Source organism: Camelina sativa, chromosome 8 (genome assembly GCF_030686135.1).
Source record: "Camelina sativa cultivar CO46 ecotype springtype chromosome 8, ASM3068613v1".
Lineage (NCBI taxonomy): Eukaryota > Viridiplantae > Streptophyta > Magnoliopsida > Brassicales > Brassicaceae > Camelina > Camelina sativa.
In genome coordinates, this window is record NC_141887.1 from 21,597,093 (window position 1) to 21,618,864 (window position 21,772).

The following is a 21,772-nucleotide window of genomic DNA, read 5'->3' on the forward strand; positions in this document are numbered from 1 at the left end:
GCATTAAATACACTAAAGAAATCATCCTTTATGATACAAGAAAAATTCCTAAAACATCAACCTTTATGATACAGAGGGAATATTGTATTTGTTTGATGAAGTGTTTAAGTTTTTCATTTATTGTGGTTATTTGTTTTGCATTCATAAATGAGTCGTGCTCCTCCGCAGACACATTCTCCAGCCCAACTCTCAAATCGAAGACAAGTTTTTGCTATTTACTCTAATTTGCTTTTTTCTTCTTACTCTCAAGGATTGAAATTATCGATTATAGGGTTTATGAGCATCGATCTGATATTTTATCCAAATTAGGGATTTTGGGATTTTTCAAATTAGGGATTTGATTCAAATTTCGGATTATGAGAATTAGAGATTTGATTCAAATTAGGGATTTTAAGAATTTTCAAATCTCCAAAGCATATCTAATTAGAAATGTTTTGCTATTTGTCAAGTGTTTGTGGTTGATGCCATTGGGGAACTGAAGCTCACTTTTGTTGTACTCAACAGTTCAGGTTAGTCCCTTTCGACCAAATTTTATGGTTATTCTTTTGTTGTGATTGTTGTTGTTTTGTCTTGTTTTTTTTTTTGTTTTGTGGCTGTAATTGTTTTGTTGGGCACTTGAAATGATATTAGGGTATTTGTTGTGGTATGTGATTGAGTTATTTACTTATCTGGAACACTTTTTAATGTTGTTATAAAGGTTTTAATTAAGCTTAGAACATATAATGTTGGACAAGGCATGGGTGCATCTATGCACGTAAGGTATGAATTTATATAGGTTAGGTATCAGCTGGGGTTTGGATACTTTCCCAAGTTCTTTATTTTGTCCCATTTCTTATTCATTGAAGAGCCGATCCTGGTTATGAGAGAGGACATTAATATGATTTATATGTCCCTGCAAAGATTTTCATAATGTAGAATGCAAATCAGGCACGACGTGGTTGATCATCTTGTAACTAGGGGGATGGATGAGGCTTAAAAGCTGCAAAATGATTGGTATCATCATGGAGATGTGAACTTAGTACTCGATGGTGGTAGCAAACTAAATCAGTGGAATGAGGAAAGTTTTGAGTTATATAAAGCAGCTGAATATTCTGACAAAGAGTTGGCGAGTAAGGGTAAGGGTGACTCAGGTAAGATTGCAGATGGTGACTGATAACTCTCTAATTTATATATTTTTAGCATCCTTTTTTGTCCATATTTTGCATTGTTCATACCTCTAACTTAGCATTTCTAGGTCATTAACTGTAGGAATTCACTTTTAGACCATTTAAGGTGTTGCATTTCTGCATTTGCATATTTTGGATGAAATCAGGTACTAAAGAGCCAAAAATGGGGAAAAACAAGGACAATCCGAGCATGTACCCGAAGGAGCCATCGAGCTGCAAGAACACGTCCGAACCCCAACACGATCGAGGAAGATCCAAGAACCGGAATAGCAACCCGAAGATGTACCCGAGGAGTAACCCGACTCCACCCTCGTGTACCCCATCGAGTAGACCATCGGGCAAGTCTGGGAAGCTAGGTCAAAGGGGTTTCCATATATAAATCCCTCCTCTCCTAGCTCGCAAACGAGCACGCCGCATACTCTCAAACCAGAGAGCGAGAGCTTCTGTGAGAGAACTGAGCGACTCAAACATTTTCTTTTTCGTTTTTGCATTTTTATTTCATAGTTTTTATAGTTTTCTTAGATTTCTATCTTGTACTCTTTCTACTCTACTCTATCTTTTAATACAATGCAATTTTCATTCATTTTCGTTATTATGTTCCTTGTTGTCATGTCCGAGTAGTGTAGTAATGTTTCTAGGGATGGGATAGATGATTTTGTGTTCTTGATCGGTTAGGATGCTTTAGTTAGATGAGTTTGAGTTTACTGACAATAATGAATCGTTCTTAATGCTTGCTTGTTCATATTGCTAGTGCGAGAGTGTGGTAAGTGATCAAGGTTGATTGTTGCTAGTGCGAGAGTGTGGTGACAAGGTTTTAGAGATTCATTGTCTAGGAAATAATTGCTTGAGGCATGTAAGGCATCCGTACTGGTCTAGAATACTTAGGATTCAATTACCCCATCCTTAGGAGCTTTCGTATTTTATTTGTTTACATTTTCTTTACTTACTCGACTACTTACCCGATCAGTTACAAGATAACCTGCATCGAGTACTACCTCGAGTTGTTCATATCTCATTTGCTTACTCGATCACCCCACTCGATCCGGTACTCGATTGCTTGCTTCGAGTGCTTAGGTCGTGTGGTTTCTTTGTTTACATTCTTTTCTTTTATTTATTTTAGGACTCTTAGAATAAAAACCCTATCTGCTTGGCTTGACTTGTATTGTTCTGATCATATGCTTCCTGCTAGCAATAGACAACCATTTGGATTGATAACCCTTTGTACTATAACTGCATAGGGAATTGATACCCTGGGTGAAAACTTGCTTATCAATTTGGCGTCGTTGCCATTTGGTTGATTTCATTTTGCTACGTTTAGAATTTCAGCACTTCCTAGATCAAGTTCTTTTGTTTATATTTGGTTCGGATACTGACTTGTTTGCTTTCGCATTGTTTGTTTTGAATCTCAGGTACAACCCGAGCACCCACCCGACCAGTCAGTCGATCACCTAGATCGAGTTGATCCTCGTGTACACCCTCGGATACCTACTTGTGCATGCAAACACGATCCAGAGGTTGCCAGAACCTGAGTCCTTTCATCGACAACATCGACAGACCTCGGCTACTCAGACAACAACAAGTTCAACCGGAACCAGCAATCAATGAGGAGACGATGAATAATCAGAACGGTCCACCAACTCCTCAAGCAAGGACCAATATAGGAGCAGGAGATGCTCCATCTACTCACACTCAAAGGAATGGCATTTTGCCACCAGCTGTGCAGAACAACAATTTTGAGATCAAGAGTAGTCTCATCCAAATGATACAGAGTAATAAGTTTCATGGATTGCCAATAAAGGACCCATTGGATCATCTGGATGAATTTGATAGGCTTTGTAGCATCACTAAGATCAACGGAGTCAGTGAGAATGGCTTCAAACTCAGGCTTTTTCCATTCTCTTTCGGAGACAAAGCACACATCTGGGAGAAATCGCTCTCTAAGGAGTCCATTACCACTTGGGAAGCGTGCAAGAAGGCATTCCTGGCCAAATTCTTCTCCAACTCTAGAACCGCAAGGCTGAGAAATGACATTTCCGGCTTTGTTCAGAAGAACAACGAAACGTTCAGTGAAGCTTGGGAACGTTTCAAGGGATACACTACTCGATGTCCATATCACGGCTTCAGCAATGCTTTGTTGCTGAGCACACTTTACAGAGGAGTGGTCCCAAAAATACGGATGTTGCTGGACACCGCAAGTCATGGTAACTTCCTCAATAAGGATGTCGATGAAGGTTGGGACCTAGTGGAGAACTTGGCTCAGTCTGATGGCAACTACAATGAGGAATATGATCGCTCTGTGCGATCTACAGGAGAGGAAGATGCCAAGTACAAGAGGGACATGAAAGCCCTCAATGACAAGCTCGATAAACTCCTCAACCAGCAGAAGCATGTTCATGCACTATCAGAGGAAGAGCAGTCTCTACAACAAGATGGGGAGACTACACAGATAGAGGATGTTAACTACATCAACAACCAAGGAGGTTACAACAGAGGGTACAACAACTACAAGTCGAATCCGAATCTGTCTTATCAGAACCCGAACGTTGCCAATCCTCAGGACCAAACTTACCCATCTGCAGTTCAAGGGAACCCGGTCCAACAGAACCCTAAGCAGCAGTACTCTGGAACCTACAACAACCCACCTGGATTCCAACAACCACAAGGTCCGCAGAACCAATCACAAGAAGCCGAGTTGCACAGACTCATTCAGCAAATGATTCAGAATCAGGCTTCAGCATCTATGGACATCGCGAAACGGTTTGCGGAGATGAGCAACAAGATCGACTCAGGATACAATGCCCTCAATGCCAAGTACGAATCGCTCAAAACTAAAGTTAGATACCTGGATGGCCACCACAACACACAACCAGCTCCAAAGATTAACCAACACCCAGGTAAGGCTGTTCAAAACCCCAAGGATTATGCCACTCAAGCCATCTTCTTTGATGATGACTATGAGGACTACCTCACTGGGGATAGTGATGATCAAGATGGGGAGGATGTGGCAAACCCAATGAAAAATGAGGCCAAGTACTATATATCCGAGTATGAACCCGAGCCTTCATCAGAGGAGACTTATCGAGTTGATGATCGAGCATTGGTTCAAGAATCACAAACTAAAGAACAACCCGAAGTGGAACCCGATGACCTACACGATGGTGGTGATCGGATGATGCATCGAGTAGATGTTGAGAAGCGAGATCAGCCTTAACCACCTGCAACAGCAGAAGGGGAGTTAGAGGAGAGATTCAATGCTGCACTTGACATCCAGCTGGAGGCGCTAGCAGAGCGAATGGCTAAGCGTAAAGCTCCACCACCTAAACTTTTGCCCCCACACGAGCGTCAGGAGGAAATTGCCAAGGAGGCAGCTCGATTGGAGGATGAGGTTAAGGAAGCTGTCAAGGAGATTGGGTTTGAGATTCTCAGGGTGGAGTGTGCTTGGATCCTGAGCTGCGAATAGAGGAAAAACTGGAAGACCCTAGCTCTTTCACATTGCCATGCTCGATAGGACTTCGGATCTTCAAGAATTGTTTGTGCGACCTTGGAGCTTCAGTTAGCATTATGCCGCTGTCATTTTCCAACAAGGTGGGATTCTCTGATTTTAAACCAAGCAATTTGTATTTGGTTCTGGCAGATACAACAGTGAGGCATCCGATAGGGATCCTGGAAAATCTGCCTCTCAGAATTGGAAGAGTGGAAGTCCCTACCGACTTCATGATCCTTGATATGGACAAGGAACCAGACGATCCACTGATTCTAGGAAGACCATTCTTGGCAACAGTTGGTGTTGTGATCGAGGTGAAACAAGGTAAGATCAGAATGGAGCATGGTGACCAACCATTGATAGTCAAGCTTTTACTACAAAGACCAAACAAAGGAAGGTGCAACATCTTGAAGAGGTCAACACCACATTTGCCTTAGAACCTGGACAAAACCTAGAAAATCTATTGAACCAGCCTGCTATTGTGGAGAGGATTCCAGAACCTCTTCCACATAGACCCCATGCTTAAGGAGCATGGAGAGTCAAGCTTAGTGACTTTAAACAAGCTCACTTGGGATCTTTTGTTTTCAAGCTGGGACAAACTAAGCCGTCCGGGGTTGGTGGGGCGGATTAGGAATGGCAGGAAACTCTACCTACAACCCTCAATTCCGGAGTTTGTTTTAATTTTGATTTATTTGTTTTATCTTATTTTCTATTTTTGAATTTTCATTAAAAAAAAAATGGAAAATTGAAAAGAGGAAAATTGGGAAACCCGAGGGTCAACCCGACACCGTACTCGACACGCCCGATCGTGTCCCTGCTCGGGTGACGAGTGGAGTCTGAATTCCACAAGGAAGCCCACTCTCAGTGAAGCCCACCAACCAAACCCTACTCTATTTAAGGGAGTCGAACCCTTCTCCCTCATTATCACCGATAAGTTGTCTCTAAACCCTAGAGTTTCTTTAGCTTCCAAACTTTCTATTCTCTCTACAACTCGAGTTTTATTTGATTTCTTTGGGACTAACCCTATTAACCTCGAGACTTAGCCCTTTTCTTCTCAAGGAATTCAAACATGGAGCCAACTGCGAAAACCTATCAACGGAAGGGAAGGAGATCAACCTCCACCGCTGCTACAATCGGAGGTGATGCCGTCAAAGCTCGAGAGTCTCAAGGGAGAGGAAATGTTCCACATTCCTAACCGCTGGCTGGACGTTTTGCCTTCCCAACCTGATGCTCAACCCGATCCACCACCCGACCTGATGCTCGAGTAACCGATCGAGTAGGCCCCCGAGTTCGCTCACCGAGTCCAATGGCGAGTGCTGTTCGCCATTCTCCTCGACATAGGGACCTGTCTACGTCCGAAAGAACCCTTACCAACCCCATGGAGGTCGATTCTGATGCTGGAGGAGAAGAGCAAGGGGAGATCCAAACCTCTCGATTGCAAGAGGGAAGAGACCAGCTTCAGAGAAGGCTGAGAGGGTAACTGAGAGAGCAGTTGAGGAAGAAGATCAACAAGCAGAGGAGGAGGACCGAGAGAGAGAAGAGGAGCAGAGAGAGAGGACACGCCAAGCCTCGCGGAGGCTGAAACAAAAAGAGGTGGACACTTCGGCAAGACTATTCAAGGTCTTTAAGAAGATGAGCTTTGTTGGTACCCGCTACCCTCACCGAGAAACGATGAAGCAATTGGGTATCGCTAGAGATGTCGAGTACCTGTTTGATGTGTGCCAACTGGGCAAGATGATGCGAGCTAACCTCGAGTCTTATGAGGAAGAGACGATACACTTCCTCTCCACACTACATCTGCACTATTTTGAGGACCACCCGACCCTACTACCCGATGGGGGGATCGGGTTCATCACCTTCTCTATGAGGAACAAAGAGTACCGGCTCACTTTCAAGGAGATGGAGAAGTTATATGGCTTCAAAGCTGGTAGTGGAGAAAGAATGGAGGTTAGCAAGGAGGAAATGAGATCCCTATGGCTGACAATAGGAGACAAGCTCCCCTACAAGTCGACAAGCTCCAAATCCGCTCAAATAAGGAGCCCTGTCTTGAGGTATTTTCACTAGTCTCTTGCATGCACTCTTTTTGCTAGAAAAGAGACTGGGAATGTGAACGATCATGAGCTCCAGCTGTTAGACATTACACTGTGTGGAGTTTTGGATAGCAATAGGGATGGCTCACCAATAGTAGGAGATGTTGTGGATACTAGTATGGTGTTTGTGTTACTTGACCAATTCATCTACCTCAAATCATGGGCTGTCAAAAGAAGAGAAGGAGGCGGAGAGATCTCCATTGGAGGACTGATTACACCGATCTTGGTGGCATGCGATGTCCCCTTCAAATGAATAGTGCACGATCCTAGATGGCTTGACGTCGACTACCTCGTGCTGGCGAGATTTTTGGCCTATGAGAGGCCTAACAACATGATGCTGTTCAAGTTTGTCCATCCAACCGCCGGAGCCGCACAAATGATCCTACCTAATGTAATGTGCACCAAGGTTCGGTTGGGAGATAACATCGACTTTGCACCACCTTTGGAGGAGCTGTACAATCCGGAGGAGGAATCCGAAGCTGAGAAGAGAGAGGAGACTGGGCAGAGACAGGGAGATAGCTCGGAGGATTTCGATTTTGAAGAGTATGTGTGCTCTCAAAAGCAACCGGTTGGAGTGAGGGAAGCTCACAAGAGGATCGGATGGCTGAAGAGGATGAACAAGTTTTTGGTGAGAAAGGTGAAAGATCTCACCGGCTCGGTGAAGACTATGGGAGGTCAAATCAAGGAGTTGCAAGACAAGGCAAGCTGTGCCTCAGCTCCTACCTCAGCACTCGCACCAACTTGGATGGGGAGAAGCGGACCGTTAGGAGGAACTCGAGGACTGCCACCTCCAGAACCTTACAGAGCATCATCATACGAGCCCCAAGCTGAGAAGAACGTCACCCGACCTGAAGTATCGCGGAGAAGCCATTCAGACGCCTACCCGATACCCAACCCGATGGGATACACGATGAACTATCTGATGCACCCATCAAGCACCCAATCGGGTGATTACTCAGGTATTTTCCCTCCACCTTACCAGATGCCATTCACGATGCCGTACACGATACACCCGGCGAGTGGATACACGGGAGATCATTCATGGACCTCTTCCACCACTTCCATCATACTACTCGATGCCCTACCCGATGAACTATGCGATCCCTTCCTCGATCAACACCTCGGATGCTGGTCCGAGTAAGTCGTCTGTGCGTCTCACCGAGCTCTCTAACGAACAAACACCGGCACCTGCTGAAGCCACAGACGACCCTAGAATGTATTTGACATTGTGTTTTATTTTCTTATTTTTATCATCTCTAATTTTTGCATGCTAGTTTTTATTCATTTGAGTCTGCATCTATGTGCATTTAAAAAATATATATATATACTATTAATAATAATAATAAAAAAAAAAAAAAAAGAGTGTTCATGTATTTGCATTTACATATTAGGATTGAGTCTAGTTTGTTTCATATAGGATTGTTGCATTTGCATCGTAGGGGACAATGATTAAAACTACCTTGTTTAAAATCAAAGCTTAGGATTGAAGCTATAGCCCTTAGTCACAGTTCATTGTTGCTAGATCAATCTTTGGAATAAAAATGAAAAACCTTTGCTTAGAACCTTGTGTCTTTTGAATGCTTCCTCCACTTGTTTAACATTAGAACATCTCTATATTATTGGATTTAATTTGAACTTTAATTGTCTTGCTTATGGAACTTGAATACTTGCTCATGGTAACTCTAAACTCGGGTTAGCACTCCATTTTTACCAATCTTTTCGTTTAACTCGATTCATTTTTCCTACCCATGAACCCAAACCTTCCTTTCAAACCTTGTTGTGAATTGTTGAGTGAGGCATCTTTCATTGTGCTATAGGTTGTGAAACCTTGAGAGTATTGAGAACGACAAAGAACTGTCTCTTGATTTAGCTAAGTTAGAATTTGAACTAGCTAATAGATTCGGTTTAGAAAGATAGGTGGTTAGAATGTTTATTTGGGGTTGGGTTGTGGAATAAAAAAAAAAAGTCATAAGGTTAGAATCAATTAGCTCTAAGTCTCTAAAAAAAAAAAAAAAAAAAAAAAGAAGGAGAGAGAGAGCTAGAAGTTTAAAAGTCTAAAAGTCTAAACCTTAGAGAATATAAAAAAAAAAGAGTTAAAATCAAGGATGTGGGTAGTTTAATTCTAGGGGGTTTAATAAAAAAAAAAAGAGTGAATGAGAAAAGGGTAGATCATCAAGAGTTAAGCTTTGTATGCCCAAATTGTTCTCAGTCTTAGATAATTTTCACAACTGTCTAGCATTCCTTCTTTTGAGAGAAAACAACCCAAATAATTTGTTTGAAACCACCTTACTAAAAAGCCTTACCCTTGAAACCGATTGAGCTTGATTCACCTTCCATTTGCAAGAATTCGTCAAACGCTTAATTGAATGTGAAAGAGATGTTCTCTATCTTTAGTTGGAGGTTGAACTAGATCGATGCATGGTAATAAGCATAGAAAAATATTTGTAAGTATGTTGATTGATCTTAGCACCATTAAACTATCTTTAAGGACTATAGCTTGATTCCTTCGCTTAGCATCTTAAGGTTATGAGTCCCCACTTTCAAACCGCACCCTCTAACTTCCTTGCTAGAGGACTAGCAAGATTTAAGTTTGGGGGTCTGATAACTCTCTAATTTATATGTTTTTAGCATCCTTTTTTGTCCATATTTTGCATTGTTCATACCTCTAACCTAGCATTTCTAGGTCATTAACTGTAGGAATTCACTTTTAGACCATTTAGGGTGTTGCATTTCTGCATTTGCATATTTTGGATGAAAACATGTGCTAAAGAGCCAAAAATGGGAAAAAACAAGGACAATCCGAGCATATACCCGAAGGAGCCATCGAGCTGCAAGAACAAGTTCGAACCCCAACATGATCGAGGAAGATCCAAGAACCAGAATAGCAACCCGAGGAGTAACCCGACTCCACCCTCGTGTACCCCATTGAGTAGACCATCAGGCAAGTCTGGGAAGCTAGGTCAAAGGGGTTTCCATATATAAACCCCTCCTCTCCTAGCTCGCAAAAGAGCACGCCACAGACTCTCAAACCAGAGAGCGAGAGCTTTTGTGAGAGGACTGAGCGACTTTCCTTTTCGTTTTTGCATTTTTATTTCATAGTTTTTATAGTTTTCTTTGATTTCTATCTTGTACTCTTTCTACTCTACTCTATCTTTTAATACAATGCAATTTTCATTCATTTTCGTTATTATGTTCCTTGTTGTCATGTCCGAGTAGTGTAGTAATGTTTCTAGGGATGGGATAGATGATTTTGTGTTCTTGATCGGTTAGGATGCGTTAGTTTGATTGTAAATGATTGATAGATTTCCTTCTAGGTTGGTTTTCTTAATGTTGTCAACAGACCGAGAGGTTGAGATTAGATCTAGGGGGTTTCAGCGACCGAAAGGTGTAGATGAGATGCGTGAATTAGCCAATGCTAGAGGTTTACTTGACTCTGAGTAAGAAATTAGATGAGTTTGAGTTTACTGACAATAATGAATCGTTCTTAATGCTTGCTTGTTCATATTGCTAGTGCGAGAGTGTGGTAAGTGATCAAGGTTGATTGTTGCTAGTGCGAGAGTGTGGTGACAAGGTTTTAGAGATTCATTGTCTAGGAAATAATTGCTTGAGGCATGTAAGGCATCCGTACTGGTCTAGAATACTTAGGATTCGATTACCCCATCCTTAGGAGCTTTCGTATTTTATTTGTTTACATTTTCTTTACTTACTCGACTACTTACCCGATCAGTTACAAGATAACCTGCATCGAGTACTACCTCGAGTTGTTCATATCTCATTTGCTTACTCGATCATGTACTCGATTGCTTGCTTCGAGTGCTTAGGTCGTGTGGTTTCTTTGTTTACATTCTTTTCTTTTATTTATTCTAGGACTGTTAGAATAAAAACCCTATCTGCTTGGCTTGACTTGTATTGTTCTGATCATATCCTTCCTTCTAGCAATAGACAACCATTTGGATTGATAACCCTTTGTACTACAACTGCATAGGGAATTGATACCCTGGGTGAAAACTTGCTTATCAGTGACTTAGTTGAGATTACAGAGGGTGAGGACAAGAGAGAAGATGAGTTCCTTGCAAAGGTTGTAGATGCTAGAACGCCATTATATCAAAGTTGTTCAAACCACAGCAAGCTATCGGCTATTGTATCTTTGTTCAGGCTTAAGACACATAATGGCTGGTCCGACAAGAGCTTCAATGAACTTCTTGAGACATTGCCAAACATGTTGCCCGAGGATAATGTGCTTCACACATCATTTTATGATGTTAAAAAGTTTCTGAAGAGCTTTGATATGGGGAATAAAAAGATTCATGTATGTGTTAATGACTGCAGCCTATTTAGAAATAAGTACAAAAAGCTAGACAATTGTCCCAAATGCAATGCTTCACGGTCGAAGATAAATACGCACACTAGTGAAGTAAAGAAAGGTGTCCCATTGAAAGTATTACGGTACTTTCCGATAACCCCACAGCTGAAGAGAATGTTCAGGACTGAGGAAATGACCAAGGATTTAAGGAGGCATTTTAGTAACAAGAGCAGTGATGGCAAACTCCGGCATCCTGTGGATTATGTTACATGGGATAAGATGAATGACAAGTATCTTGAATTTGCAGCCGAAGAGAGGAACTTACGGCTTGGACTATCCACTGATGGATTTAATCCGTTCAACATGCAGAATAGTAAGTATTGTTGTTGTCCTATTATGTTAGTAAAATATAATTTGCCTCCTCACCTATGTATGAAGAAGGAGAACATAATGCTAACCTTTCTGATTTCTGGTCCACAACAACCTGGCAGCAGTATTGATGTCTACTTGGAGCCTCTTATTGACGATTTAAACCATCTATGGAAGAAGGGAGAGTTAAGATATGACGCATCCAGTAAAAGTACTTTTAATCTAAGGGCAATGCTTCTCTGGACTATTAGTGATTTTCCTGCTTATGGAAACCTCGCTGTTTGTAAAGTAAAAGGGAAAATGGGCTGTCCCATTTGTGGTAAAAAAAACAGATAGTAAGTGGTTGAAGTTCAGCAGAAAACATGTGTATATGTGTCAAAGAAAGGGTTTGGCACCAACACATAGTTATAGGGAGAAGAAAACTTGGTTTTATGGAAAAGCGGAACGTGGGAGGAAGGCAAGAATTTTAACAGGTCGTGAGATATCTCATAACCTGAAAAACTTCAAAAACGAGTTTGGAAATGTGAAAGGAATCTGGGAGGAAGAGAAAAAGGTATGACTGTATCGAATTAGTTTATTATAATGAGGATGTATCCATTGAATCTGAGGAAGATGAGGAAGTAGAAGTAGACCAGGAGGAGTTGTCAAGATGGAAAAAAAGATCAATTTTTTTCAAACTGGCTTATTGGGAGGTATGTTTATTAATTTTTTTATTAATTAAGCAATGTGTGAGTTAGGATTTTTTATGAACTGTAATTGTGTTGTGTAGGATCTTCCGGTCAGGCATAATTTGGATGTAATGCATGTAGAGAAAAATGTGGCTGCAAGCATTGTCTCTACATTGTTGCATTGTGGAAAATCTAAGGATGGTCTCAATGCACGTAAAGATCTTGAAGATATGGGTATAAGGAAGGATTTACATCCTAACATCCGAGGAAACAGAACCTACCTTCCCGCAGCACCTTGGTCTTTGTCCAAGACAGAGAAGAAATTTTTTGGCAAGCGTCTATTTGACTTTAAAGCTCCAGAAGGGTAATGTTCCAATATATCAAGGGGCGTGTCATTAGAGGACTGTAAGGTAATAGGGCTCAAATCCCACAATTATCACGTGTTGATGCAACAATTACTTCTGGTTGCACTTAGAGGTTTGTTACCATAAGGTCTTAGGACAGCAATCTTGCGCTTATGCGCATTCTTCAACCATTTGTGTCAGAGAGTTATTTATATAGAAGTTATTTCAGTGATGGAAGCTAAAATTGTGGAAACTCTTTGTATGTTTGAAAGGTTTATCCCTCCCAGCTTATTTGATATCATGGTACACTTGACAGTACATCTAGGAAGGGAAGCTCAACTAGCAGGACCAGTCCATTTTAGATGGATGTATCCATTTGAAAGGTATAACTTCTGTCTACTATGATTTTTAGATATTTATTTGTAGTGATTTTCTAGTTTGTTGCTAATTCGTATATCTTTCAATTTTTAGATATATGAAAGTTCTGAAAGACTTTGTTCGAAACCCTGCAAGACCAGAGGGTTGTATTGCTGAGTCATATATGGCAGAAGAATGCATGCAGTTCTGTAGTGATTTTCTGAAAAAGACAACAAGGGTAGAAGAAAAACTCGATAGAAATACAGATTATGAGAACAGCTCAATCCTAGAAGGTCGTCCAATATCCGCAAGAACTACATTTAATCTCACTGAAATGGAGAAGAACATAGCCCATCTTGCTGTCATTCAAAATATGGCTGCCTTGGATCCTTATGTAGAGTAAGTTCTGTTTATTTGATATATATGTCCTTGTCATTTGCATTGTATATATATCATTTTGCAAGCATGCACCTGCAACATCTACAAGAAATAAATTCAAGGTGTATATGTGATGCATCAATGTTATAGACTATGCATGCTAACTATTTTTCATCTTGGTTAAAAGAACAGACAAGTAATTTCGTAAATCTTAAGTATTGATGAGTGTGGTTTAGCTGTCTATAAGTGACTGACTCTTATTGTTTCTTACTTTGGTAGATACCTATGGCTTCAAATAATCATGAAGATATAATTAAATGGCAGGCATATTGTCCAAGGTGTACTGCAAGGTCTTACAATGGTTATATAGTGAATGGGCAACGTTTTCACACAAGCTCACTTCAAAGGAAAAATCAGAATAGTGGGGTTTATTATGAGGCAACGGCTATGTGTAGGTCTAGCGCTAAAGATACTTCCCAAGTAGTTGATCTGGTAATCCTACTATGGGAGAGTAATTGACATAATATTGATGGATTATAATGTATTCTATGTTCCTATATTCCGGTGTCAATGGGAAGTAAGAGGTAACAGAGTTAAGATTGAAGATGGGTTCACACTTATTAACTTGAATAAAAGTCAAGTAAGCTTTTTGAGGGATCCATATATACTAGCTTCTCAAGCAAAGCAAATCTTTTATTCACGAGAAGATGATTCGAGTAATTGGCATGTTGTTATGAGAAGTTCTTCACGGACATATAGTAAAGAAGATGTTCAGGATGGACCTACAGATATTGGTCCGTTGCCAGTAGATGTTGACATGGATGAAGCTGAATATGATAGAACTGATTGTGAAGGCATATATGTCTCAAATGTAGTGATTACATGTTTCATTTGTGTTTCCTCTTGCTTATGCTTTTTGTTTATGTCTATTAACTCATTGTATGCTTTTTCTGATGTGTATTTACTGATTACATGTTTAGCATTGACAGGTTCTAACTCGTTTCTTCTGCCATGCAGGTGAATTAAGATGGGTCGACCAAAAAAAAAGGTTGCACCAAAAAAAAAAAAGGTAACAGATGATGAGCCAGTATATATTGGTACTGTTGATCCCCCGACTGTAGCAGACTAGCTACCCAGCACCCATGAGGAGCCCCCGACTGTAGCAGACCAGCAACCCAGCACCCATGAAGAGCCCCTGACTGAAGCAGCTCAGCAGTTAACTGATGGTTCCAATGAGGAAAAGCATGAAGGTGAGATTGAATTGAATGATGAAAATGATCGTCCTGCCAAGCGTAAAAGACAGAGGGGACCCACAAAGATGAAAAACATCACCAAGGATCTAACGGTTCGAGTAAGATTTGACTACACTCTCATGGGAGAGCCTTATGGTCCAGGGTCAATTATTCTGGCATCGTACGTAGGTGCATTGGCACGGGAACACGTTCCTATCAAAATTGATAATTGGAAGAATGTTAGTGAAGGTATGAAAACAGTTCTATGAAAATATGTACAAGTAACGATAATTTAGAACATGTTAATTTTTATAATTACACGGTTAGTGGTAACTGAATGCATGCAAGATTTGAGCTTGATGAAGAGTTTCAAAGGATTGTTGTCCTGAAGCAGATGGGAAATCTATGGAGGGCATACAAGTCACACATTGTCGGATAACTTAATTCGGCCAAGAATAACCAACAGAGGATGAATCTGAGACCAATGAACATTTCTCCTCTCGACTGGCGTAAATTTGTGAAAACAAAAACTAGCCAAGCCTTTAAGGTATTGACTTCTGATTATGTAAGTTTAATATTTGAGTGATGGTTATTAACATGTTTAACTGGTTGTTTGTGAGTGACACGGCTAAAGAAACGAGGAAGAAACAGATCCCTCACACTACTGGTCGTAAAGGAATGGTCAGACTTACGGAAGAAATGTTAAGCAAACTACCATCTATGTTGTTTGATCTCGTAATATCTACCTTGTTAATTGATGTGTTGCTTTTTTAACAGAAAGTTGAAAGCGAGGATCCATTTGAAATGACAAGGCTAAAGGTCTGGGTCAAGTCGCGTACCAAAAAGGATGGTACACCAGTTAATACGAATGGCGCAGAAAAGATTGTAAGTTCCAAATATGTGACTGAATGATTTTGTTTCCCTGCATTGTCTGACACTGTATTTCGTCTAACCCAGAAAAAGGCAGCTGAGCATGTTGGAACTGATGGTCCAACAAGTACAGCAAATCCAGATGTAGATCATCTCTCCCAGCTTTTGGGACCTGAAAATCCTGGTATGCTGAGGGCAATGGGTAGAGGCATGAGTAAGACCAAATTAGCTTGTTTCCAAATTAAGAACAAATGTATGGCTGAGATGCAAGAGAAGCAAGTTCAGCTAGTAAAGCAGGTCAATCAGTTGCAAAATGAAATTATGGATTTAAAGAAGCAGGTTAGTTACTTTGACAATTCTCAAAGTATTCATTAACTAGCTGAGTTATTAAATGGAATTTGAATTTGCTTTCTTAAATTACAGGGACTAGAGCCTGAAATTGGTGAAAACACAGCTCCAAGAGTAAGTGATTCCTTATTTTTATTAAATATGATCAGTTATTCCTTCTTCTTATTTAAATTTGTAACTTATATTTATTTTCTATTTCATAATTTGTAGAGTGTAAAAAAAAAAATCACATCCTAGGTATGTGTTTGTTGATTGGTCTGATAATGATGAGAACATTGCTGAGGGACGTATTCTTTCTTCTGATCTTGATGATATAGTGAATGGCTCTCATCTAGGCCCTATGGATTTGAAAGTGTTGATTGAATCTGCTACGAAACCAGATGAATTCCTCTGGAGACCTGCAACTAAAATGTTCACTATTGGGGAAGCTGTTGGACAGATGATTGCATGGCCTGCAACTAAATGTGTTCTCCTGGATAAAGAGGTCCAAATAGAAGACATTGCGCCTAGGGTAAAATTTATTGTCCTTTACTATAAATTTGTCAGTATCATGATAAATATTCTTATTGGAATTGTGTTTTTGTGAATGTGTATAACAAGGCCTAAATGGAATTACCCTGAACAAATGTCAACTACTGGATTTGTCTACGGATGAAGTGATTGTTACTGAGGGTCGTTTACACACAGAAGAACCATCTGCATTAGTTAATGGTCTTCCTATTGGGCCAAAAGCTGTTAAAGTATTTGTGGAATCAGTATGTCAACCTGACACGTTTATATGTAGGCCTACAATGGACAATAAATACCTGGAGGACTATTTGATGACTTATGTAACATGGCCTGCCCATAAAGTTGTTTGTCAGAATGGTCAAAGTTCTCCTATACAGAATTCTGCATCAGCTAATATACCATCAGGTTCTACATCAGCAGCAGGGGCAAAATCTGCAGCAACATGTTCTAAATCACCTATTGAGGATGCAACAGGTCCAAGTTCTCCAATTTAAAAAAATCTACCGCATTCACAGTCTCTTCTCCAGGAATCTCAGGTAAATGTTTTGAATATGTTATGAAGTTGTTTCTGTCAAGTCATATGATTGTTGGTTGGTTTATATTGTAAACATTGCAGCATATCAATGAAGTTGTCTCAAAGGAATATAAGAAGTGCAGACTGATGTATATTACCGGACAGAAGCTGGTTGTTGCTGAAGGACGATGGGCAACAAACAATCCAGACCAAAAGGTTCACTTTGTTCGTTTGGGTTCTAATGCAGTTAATGTGTGGGTAGATATTGTCAATGTAAGCGATGCAGTAGTTTGGAGGCCATCAGAAGTAATCGAGATGATGGAAGATGCCCTTGGCACTATCATTGCATGGCCAGACGACAAAGTGATCATGTCTTAAATTAACCATGAGGTCTATTGTCTCCTCCTTCAGACTTACATTATTTCTTATGGGTTTGCTTTTTATCTTCATACTTGTCTTCTTTCTTATGGATTTAAAAGTTGTCTTCAGACTTGTCTTGTGTATTATGAATTATGTTGGATTGTGAATTATCAAATTAGGGGATTTAATAATACAGGTTTCGGGTCAATTTCAAGATAACAAGAAACCAATTTCCTGAAAACACTTATAATCACATCTACAATCCTGCTATATTAGAATCATTCATCTATCATAGCAGTCATAATGAGTGATCACATAATTAAAAAAAAGCCGCTATAACATAATATATTATAGCATAAACAGATTGCTAACGAAAATGAAATTAAATCATTTAACTAACATGATGGTAGAATCACTTAACATAGCATGTATAATGACTTATAATATTATATAAAAAAATTAGAAAAATGAGATAACATAGCATTTCTCTACTGCTATAGTATAAGACTATACCATAGAATATGAATTCTGCGCTATCGTATATGTGGTACCTACAATAACAATGGCCTAATATAGCGTTTTGTGAAAAAAACTATGAATTACATATTATAGCATTTCTCTAATGCTATCAATGTACATATTTCTTTTTAGTGTTCGTAATCAATTCTGAAATTTTGGTGTGAATTAATCAACGTAACCGTACGTACAAGGCACGTATAGTAACTGCCATATTTCTTCTAAATTGTTTCATGCATGCATGAAATAACTGTTTAATTCAGTTTGAATAGTATTGTGTGTGCATGAAGATTCTCCTAGAATCATGTTTATAGTTTTCTGGGTTTTTGTCTTATTTGTATAACCCACTAAGGTGGAAAGAATCTGGGTCATTCATGATTGGAATATATTATTATGCAATCATATGTTTAAGTTGATCAGATTATCAAAAGACGCATCGTATGTTTAAGTGTGCATTTAGAGTTCTTGTATCTTAATAATTTCTGAGTTTCTTCCGCTGCAATATTTTTTAATAATTGGGTAATTTGTGTTATGTAATATTAACATAATATAAAATAATTTATATCTATAAAATAATTAAATATTTTTAATTTTTATATTGTATATAATTTGTTAATCATCAAAGTGACCTTGTTATATTATATATATATATATAGATATTAAAATTTAAAAAAATTATTAATTGATCATGATAAAAGAGATGCTAAAAATAACATAAAATTTTTGACTGATCAATTATTTTGTTATCTATATACTTGGAGATCACCTCACTGGAGGATTTGGACCATATAGCTACATTTTTTTGCTACAAAAAAAAATAATAGCAAATAATAACTATAAATTATTACAAATTAGTGATAAAAATTTAGTTAAAATATATTGTAGCTAATTGGTTATTAAGTGTAGCTATATAGTAACAAATAGTAACGGGAAAAATTTGTAGCAAAATGCTACATATTTAATGAAATAATATATTGTATCACTGTGACACACAACACTAGATGTGGCAATTTCGTAACAAAAATATACTAAAATAACATCAATTTTCTTGAAAAAAATTATTAATATTCAGTTACAAATTACATGTAACTGACGTCACAACTTGCGACAAAAAAAACATAACAAAAATAGTGACAAAGTCATTTGTCTCTTGGTGTGACGAAAGCTTTTTTATTTTGCTACAAATACATATGTAGCAGCAATATGGTATTGATTGTCTAATCAAACAAGATGCAAAATTATCTACAAATATAAGATAATTATCGTTTACTCCAAAAATCTGTGTTATAGTATCATTTTATTTTTGATATAACATCAGAATAAAAGTGAAACTAGGATTATAAAATCATCTCATCAAATAGTTTACATTGTGTTTTGTGGTTTTTTTTTTTTTAAAGTTGAAATATAAATTAGAATATTTGTTTAAAAAATACTATGATCATATTCTCATTAGTATAACATATTTTCCATTTGATTATAGTATTTTAAAACATTATAAATTAAGAAAAAGTGATTAAAATGAAAAAAAAATATACTTTAAAGTAATATCTACGTCGTCAATAGGATAATGAAGTAGACTTATTCTTTTGAACAAAAATATTTTGCTGACGTGGCAAGGGTGAAAAAAAGGCGATTAGGATTTCTTGCGTTTTCCTCAAGAATGGTGCCGCTGGTGGCTCCATCTGGCCAGTCTCCGGTGGATCTGGTGCAGGGTGAGGGTCCGGAAAGGGTAGAAACGGAGAGGCGAGTCAGTCAGGAAATTTTGGTGGATCATGTTGAGGTTTCATCGGGTGGAAGTCAGGTTAAAGATGGTTCAACGACAGTTTCGTCGTCCCTTCAACGTGGAACAGGGGATCAGAGCGGAAAGCGCTCTTTCCTGCAAGTTGCTCAAAAACGTAAGTTCACTCAGCACAAGTTTGAAATTTCAGAGGTCGACGGAAAGGAGAGGGTCGTTGTGCCTCGGGAGGTTTTTGAGGACCTTATGGGAGGACTTTGTGATTGGGAAGTTCCTCAACTCGAAAGCTCCTCATATTGGTAAGGTCCACATGAGAGTGAATAAGATTTGGAGACTAGGCGATCGGACTACATTGATAGATGTGTTCGCTGTGATTGATTCCACGGTCAAGTTTCATGTACGTCATGAGGGAATGAGGAACAGGGTGCTGAACCGTGGCATGTGGAATATTGCAGATCTCTCTATGATTGTTTCTAAGTGGACTCCCTTTGTAGAGGACGCCCAGCCAGCTCTGCGGTTGATCCCTCTATGGGTTACAATTAAGAATATTCCACCTACCATGTCCACTGAGAAGGGTCTCGAGTTCTTGGCAAGTGTAGTGGGTGTACCTGTTAGGCTGCATCCTGAAACAAAAGCATGTGCTAGCTTCGACGAAACTCAAATCTTGGTCGAGGCGAATTAAATGAAAGATTTCCCTAGGGAGTTTGTCGTCATGGGGGAGGAAGCGGGGGACTTAGAGTCTGTTGTCCAGTACAGCTATCCATGGCTTCCACCAAGGTGTTCTTGCTGTAAACAGTGGGGTCATCTTAGCTCCACTTGCTTGTATTCTGCGGTAGTTCAGACACAACAAATTCCACCACATTCCTCTGCTCCAGTTCATAGTGCCCCTTCTCCTGCTGTCCAAATTCAGGCTCCAGGGTCTGAGACTTTGGAAGTGGCTTTATCTTCGGATACATGGGCTAAAGAACCTGTCACAACTGATTCTGATGCGGAGAAGGCAACAGATATGTGGATCACTCCAAAATCTGTCTGAGGAAATCCGGGTAAGAGAATGGCGGGTACAATGACTGGATCGGGTTCAATGCTGAAAAAATATACTCTGTTTTGGCGGGTATTTGAGACAGCTCCGGATCTGCCGATTCTGCCTGCTATTGGGACGTTACCCACTCCGACTTTGGTGGAAGATCAACAGGAAACCAGTCGTCCTTTGGGAACTGTTGTCAAGCGTGGATTGGAAGTGGATGTACCAGTGCGGACCTACTTGCCGCGGGAATCCAAAATGGCTAAAAAGAGCAATTCAACCCTTCTTGCTCAATCTTCTAGATATCCTCCTAGAGATCAGAACAAGAAATCTCTCAAGAAGCTTTAATGACAGGGTTCTGTTGGAATGTTCACGGTCTAAACAAATTTTCAAAACATTCTGTTATAAAAAAGTGGTTGGAGGGAAATAGATTTCAATTTGGTTGTTTGCTGGAGACTTGGGTTAGGGAAAGGAAGGCTTCGAGGTTGGGGAGTCGTTTGTTTCCGGGTTGATCAGTTTTGACGAATTATGAGTTCAATAGTCGGGGTCGCATTGGGTCATGTGGAAGGACTCGGTTCGTTTGGATCCTTTTTACAAGAGTGAGGAGTTGGTCACTTGCTCAGGATAGCTTGCCGATCAAGCAGAGGAGTTCTTATATTCGTTTGTATACTCTTTGAATACAGCAGAGGCCCGTAAAGTTCTATGGGAGGAGTTACGAGAGCACCATAATTCCCCTCTTTTACATAACAAGCATTGGCTTATTTTAGGTGATTTTAACGAAACTTTGGATATGATGGAGCATTCCAGAGTTGATGTTAATCCGATCACATCAGGAGGTATGAGGGATTTTCAAGCAGTAGTGAATCATTGTTATCTAACAGATATGGCTTTTCACGGTCCCCTGTTTACATGGTGTAATAAATGGGAAATGATCTGATTCTAAAAAATTTGGATCGCTTGCTAGTTAACAATGCATGGACACAATTGTTTCCACAGGCATATAGTGTTTTTGCTGCAAGCGGTTGTTCTGATCATTTGCACTGTCGGGTCATGATTAAGGGGGATGTAGATAATCATGGATGTTCTATCCAAACTGCTTGATAGGGCGGCGGGTAATCAGTTATTTGGGTATCACCCTCGGTGTCGTTCCCTTGGTCTCACTCACCTTAGTTTTGCTGATGATCTCATGGTCCTCTGAGATGGTAAGGCTAGATCTATCGAGGGTATTATTGCAGTTTTCACTCAATTTTTGAAGCTGTCCGGCCTAAGTATAAGTTTGGAGAAATCTACTTTGTTTTTGGCGGGGGACATATGCCATCGACTTGATTCTGCTATGCTCCCTTTAGTCACAGGCTCGCTGCCGGCTCGCTACTTGGGGCTTCCCCTCATCTCCAAACGTCTCACCACTACTGACTGCTCCCCCCTTATTAGAACATATCAGAAAGAGGATTGGCTCTTGGACGGTTCGCTATCTCTCTTTTGCTGGTCGATTTAATTTGATATCCTC

The 21,772-nt window shown here is 39.7% G+C and overlaps 1 protein-coding gene, 1 non-coding gene and 2 pseudogenes across 2 annotated transcripts; 3 read left to right on the top strand and 1 right to left on the bottom strand.

The window, feature by feature from the left end:
* Nucleotides 1–3,180: 3,180 nt before the first annotated feature.
* Nucleotides 3,181–3,287, bottom strand: LOC147940286 (small nucleolar RNA R71). Its single transcript, XR_015564811.1, has one exon. It is a non-coding gene; the product is annotated as a small nucleolar RNA R71 (small nucleolar RNA).
* A 9,368-nt stretch (nucleotides 3,288–12,655) lies between these two features.
* On the top strand, nucleotides 12,656–14,180 carry LOC147940287 (uncharacterized; annotated as a pseudogene).
* Nucleotides 14,181–14,186: 6 nt separating this feature from the next.
* LOC147940288 (uncharacterized) lies at nucleotides 14,187–17,011 on the top strand (annotated as a pseudogene).
* Nucleotides 17,012–19,554: 2,543 nt separating this feature from the next.
* Nucleotides 19,555–19,926, top strand: LOC147940289 (uncharacterized). Its single transcript, XM_087461242.1, has one exon. The coding sequence runs from the start codon at nucleotides 19,555–19,557 to the stop codon at nucleotides 19,924–19,926; it is 372 nt and encodes a 123-aa protein (XP_087317368.1).
* Nucleotides 19,927–21,772: the final 1,846 nt, after the last annotated feature.

Excerpts from the sequence above, each read along its gene's own strand:
- LOC147940289 (XM_087461242.1), top strand. The coding sequence starts at position 19,555 with ATGAGAGTGAATAAGATTTGGAGACTAGGCGATCGGACTACATTGATA.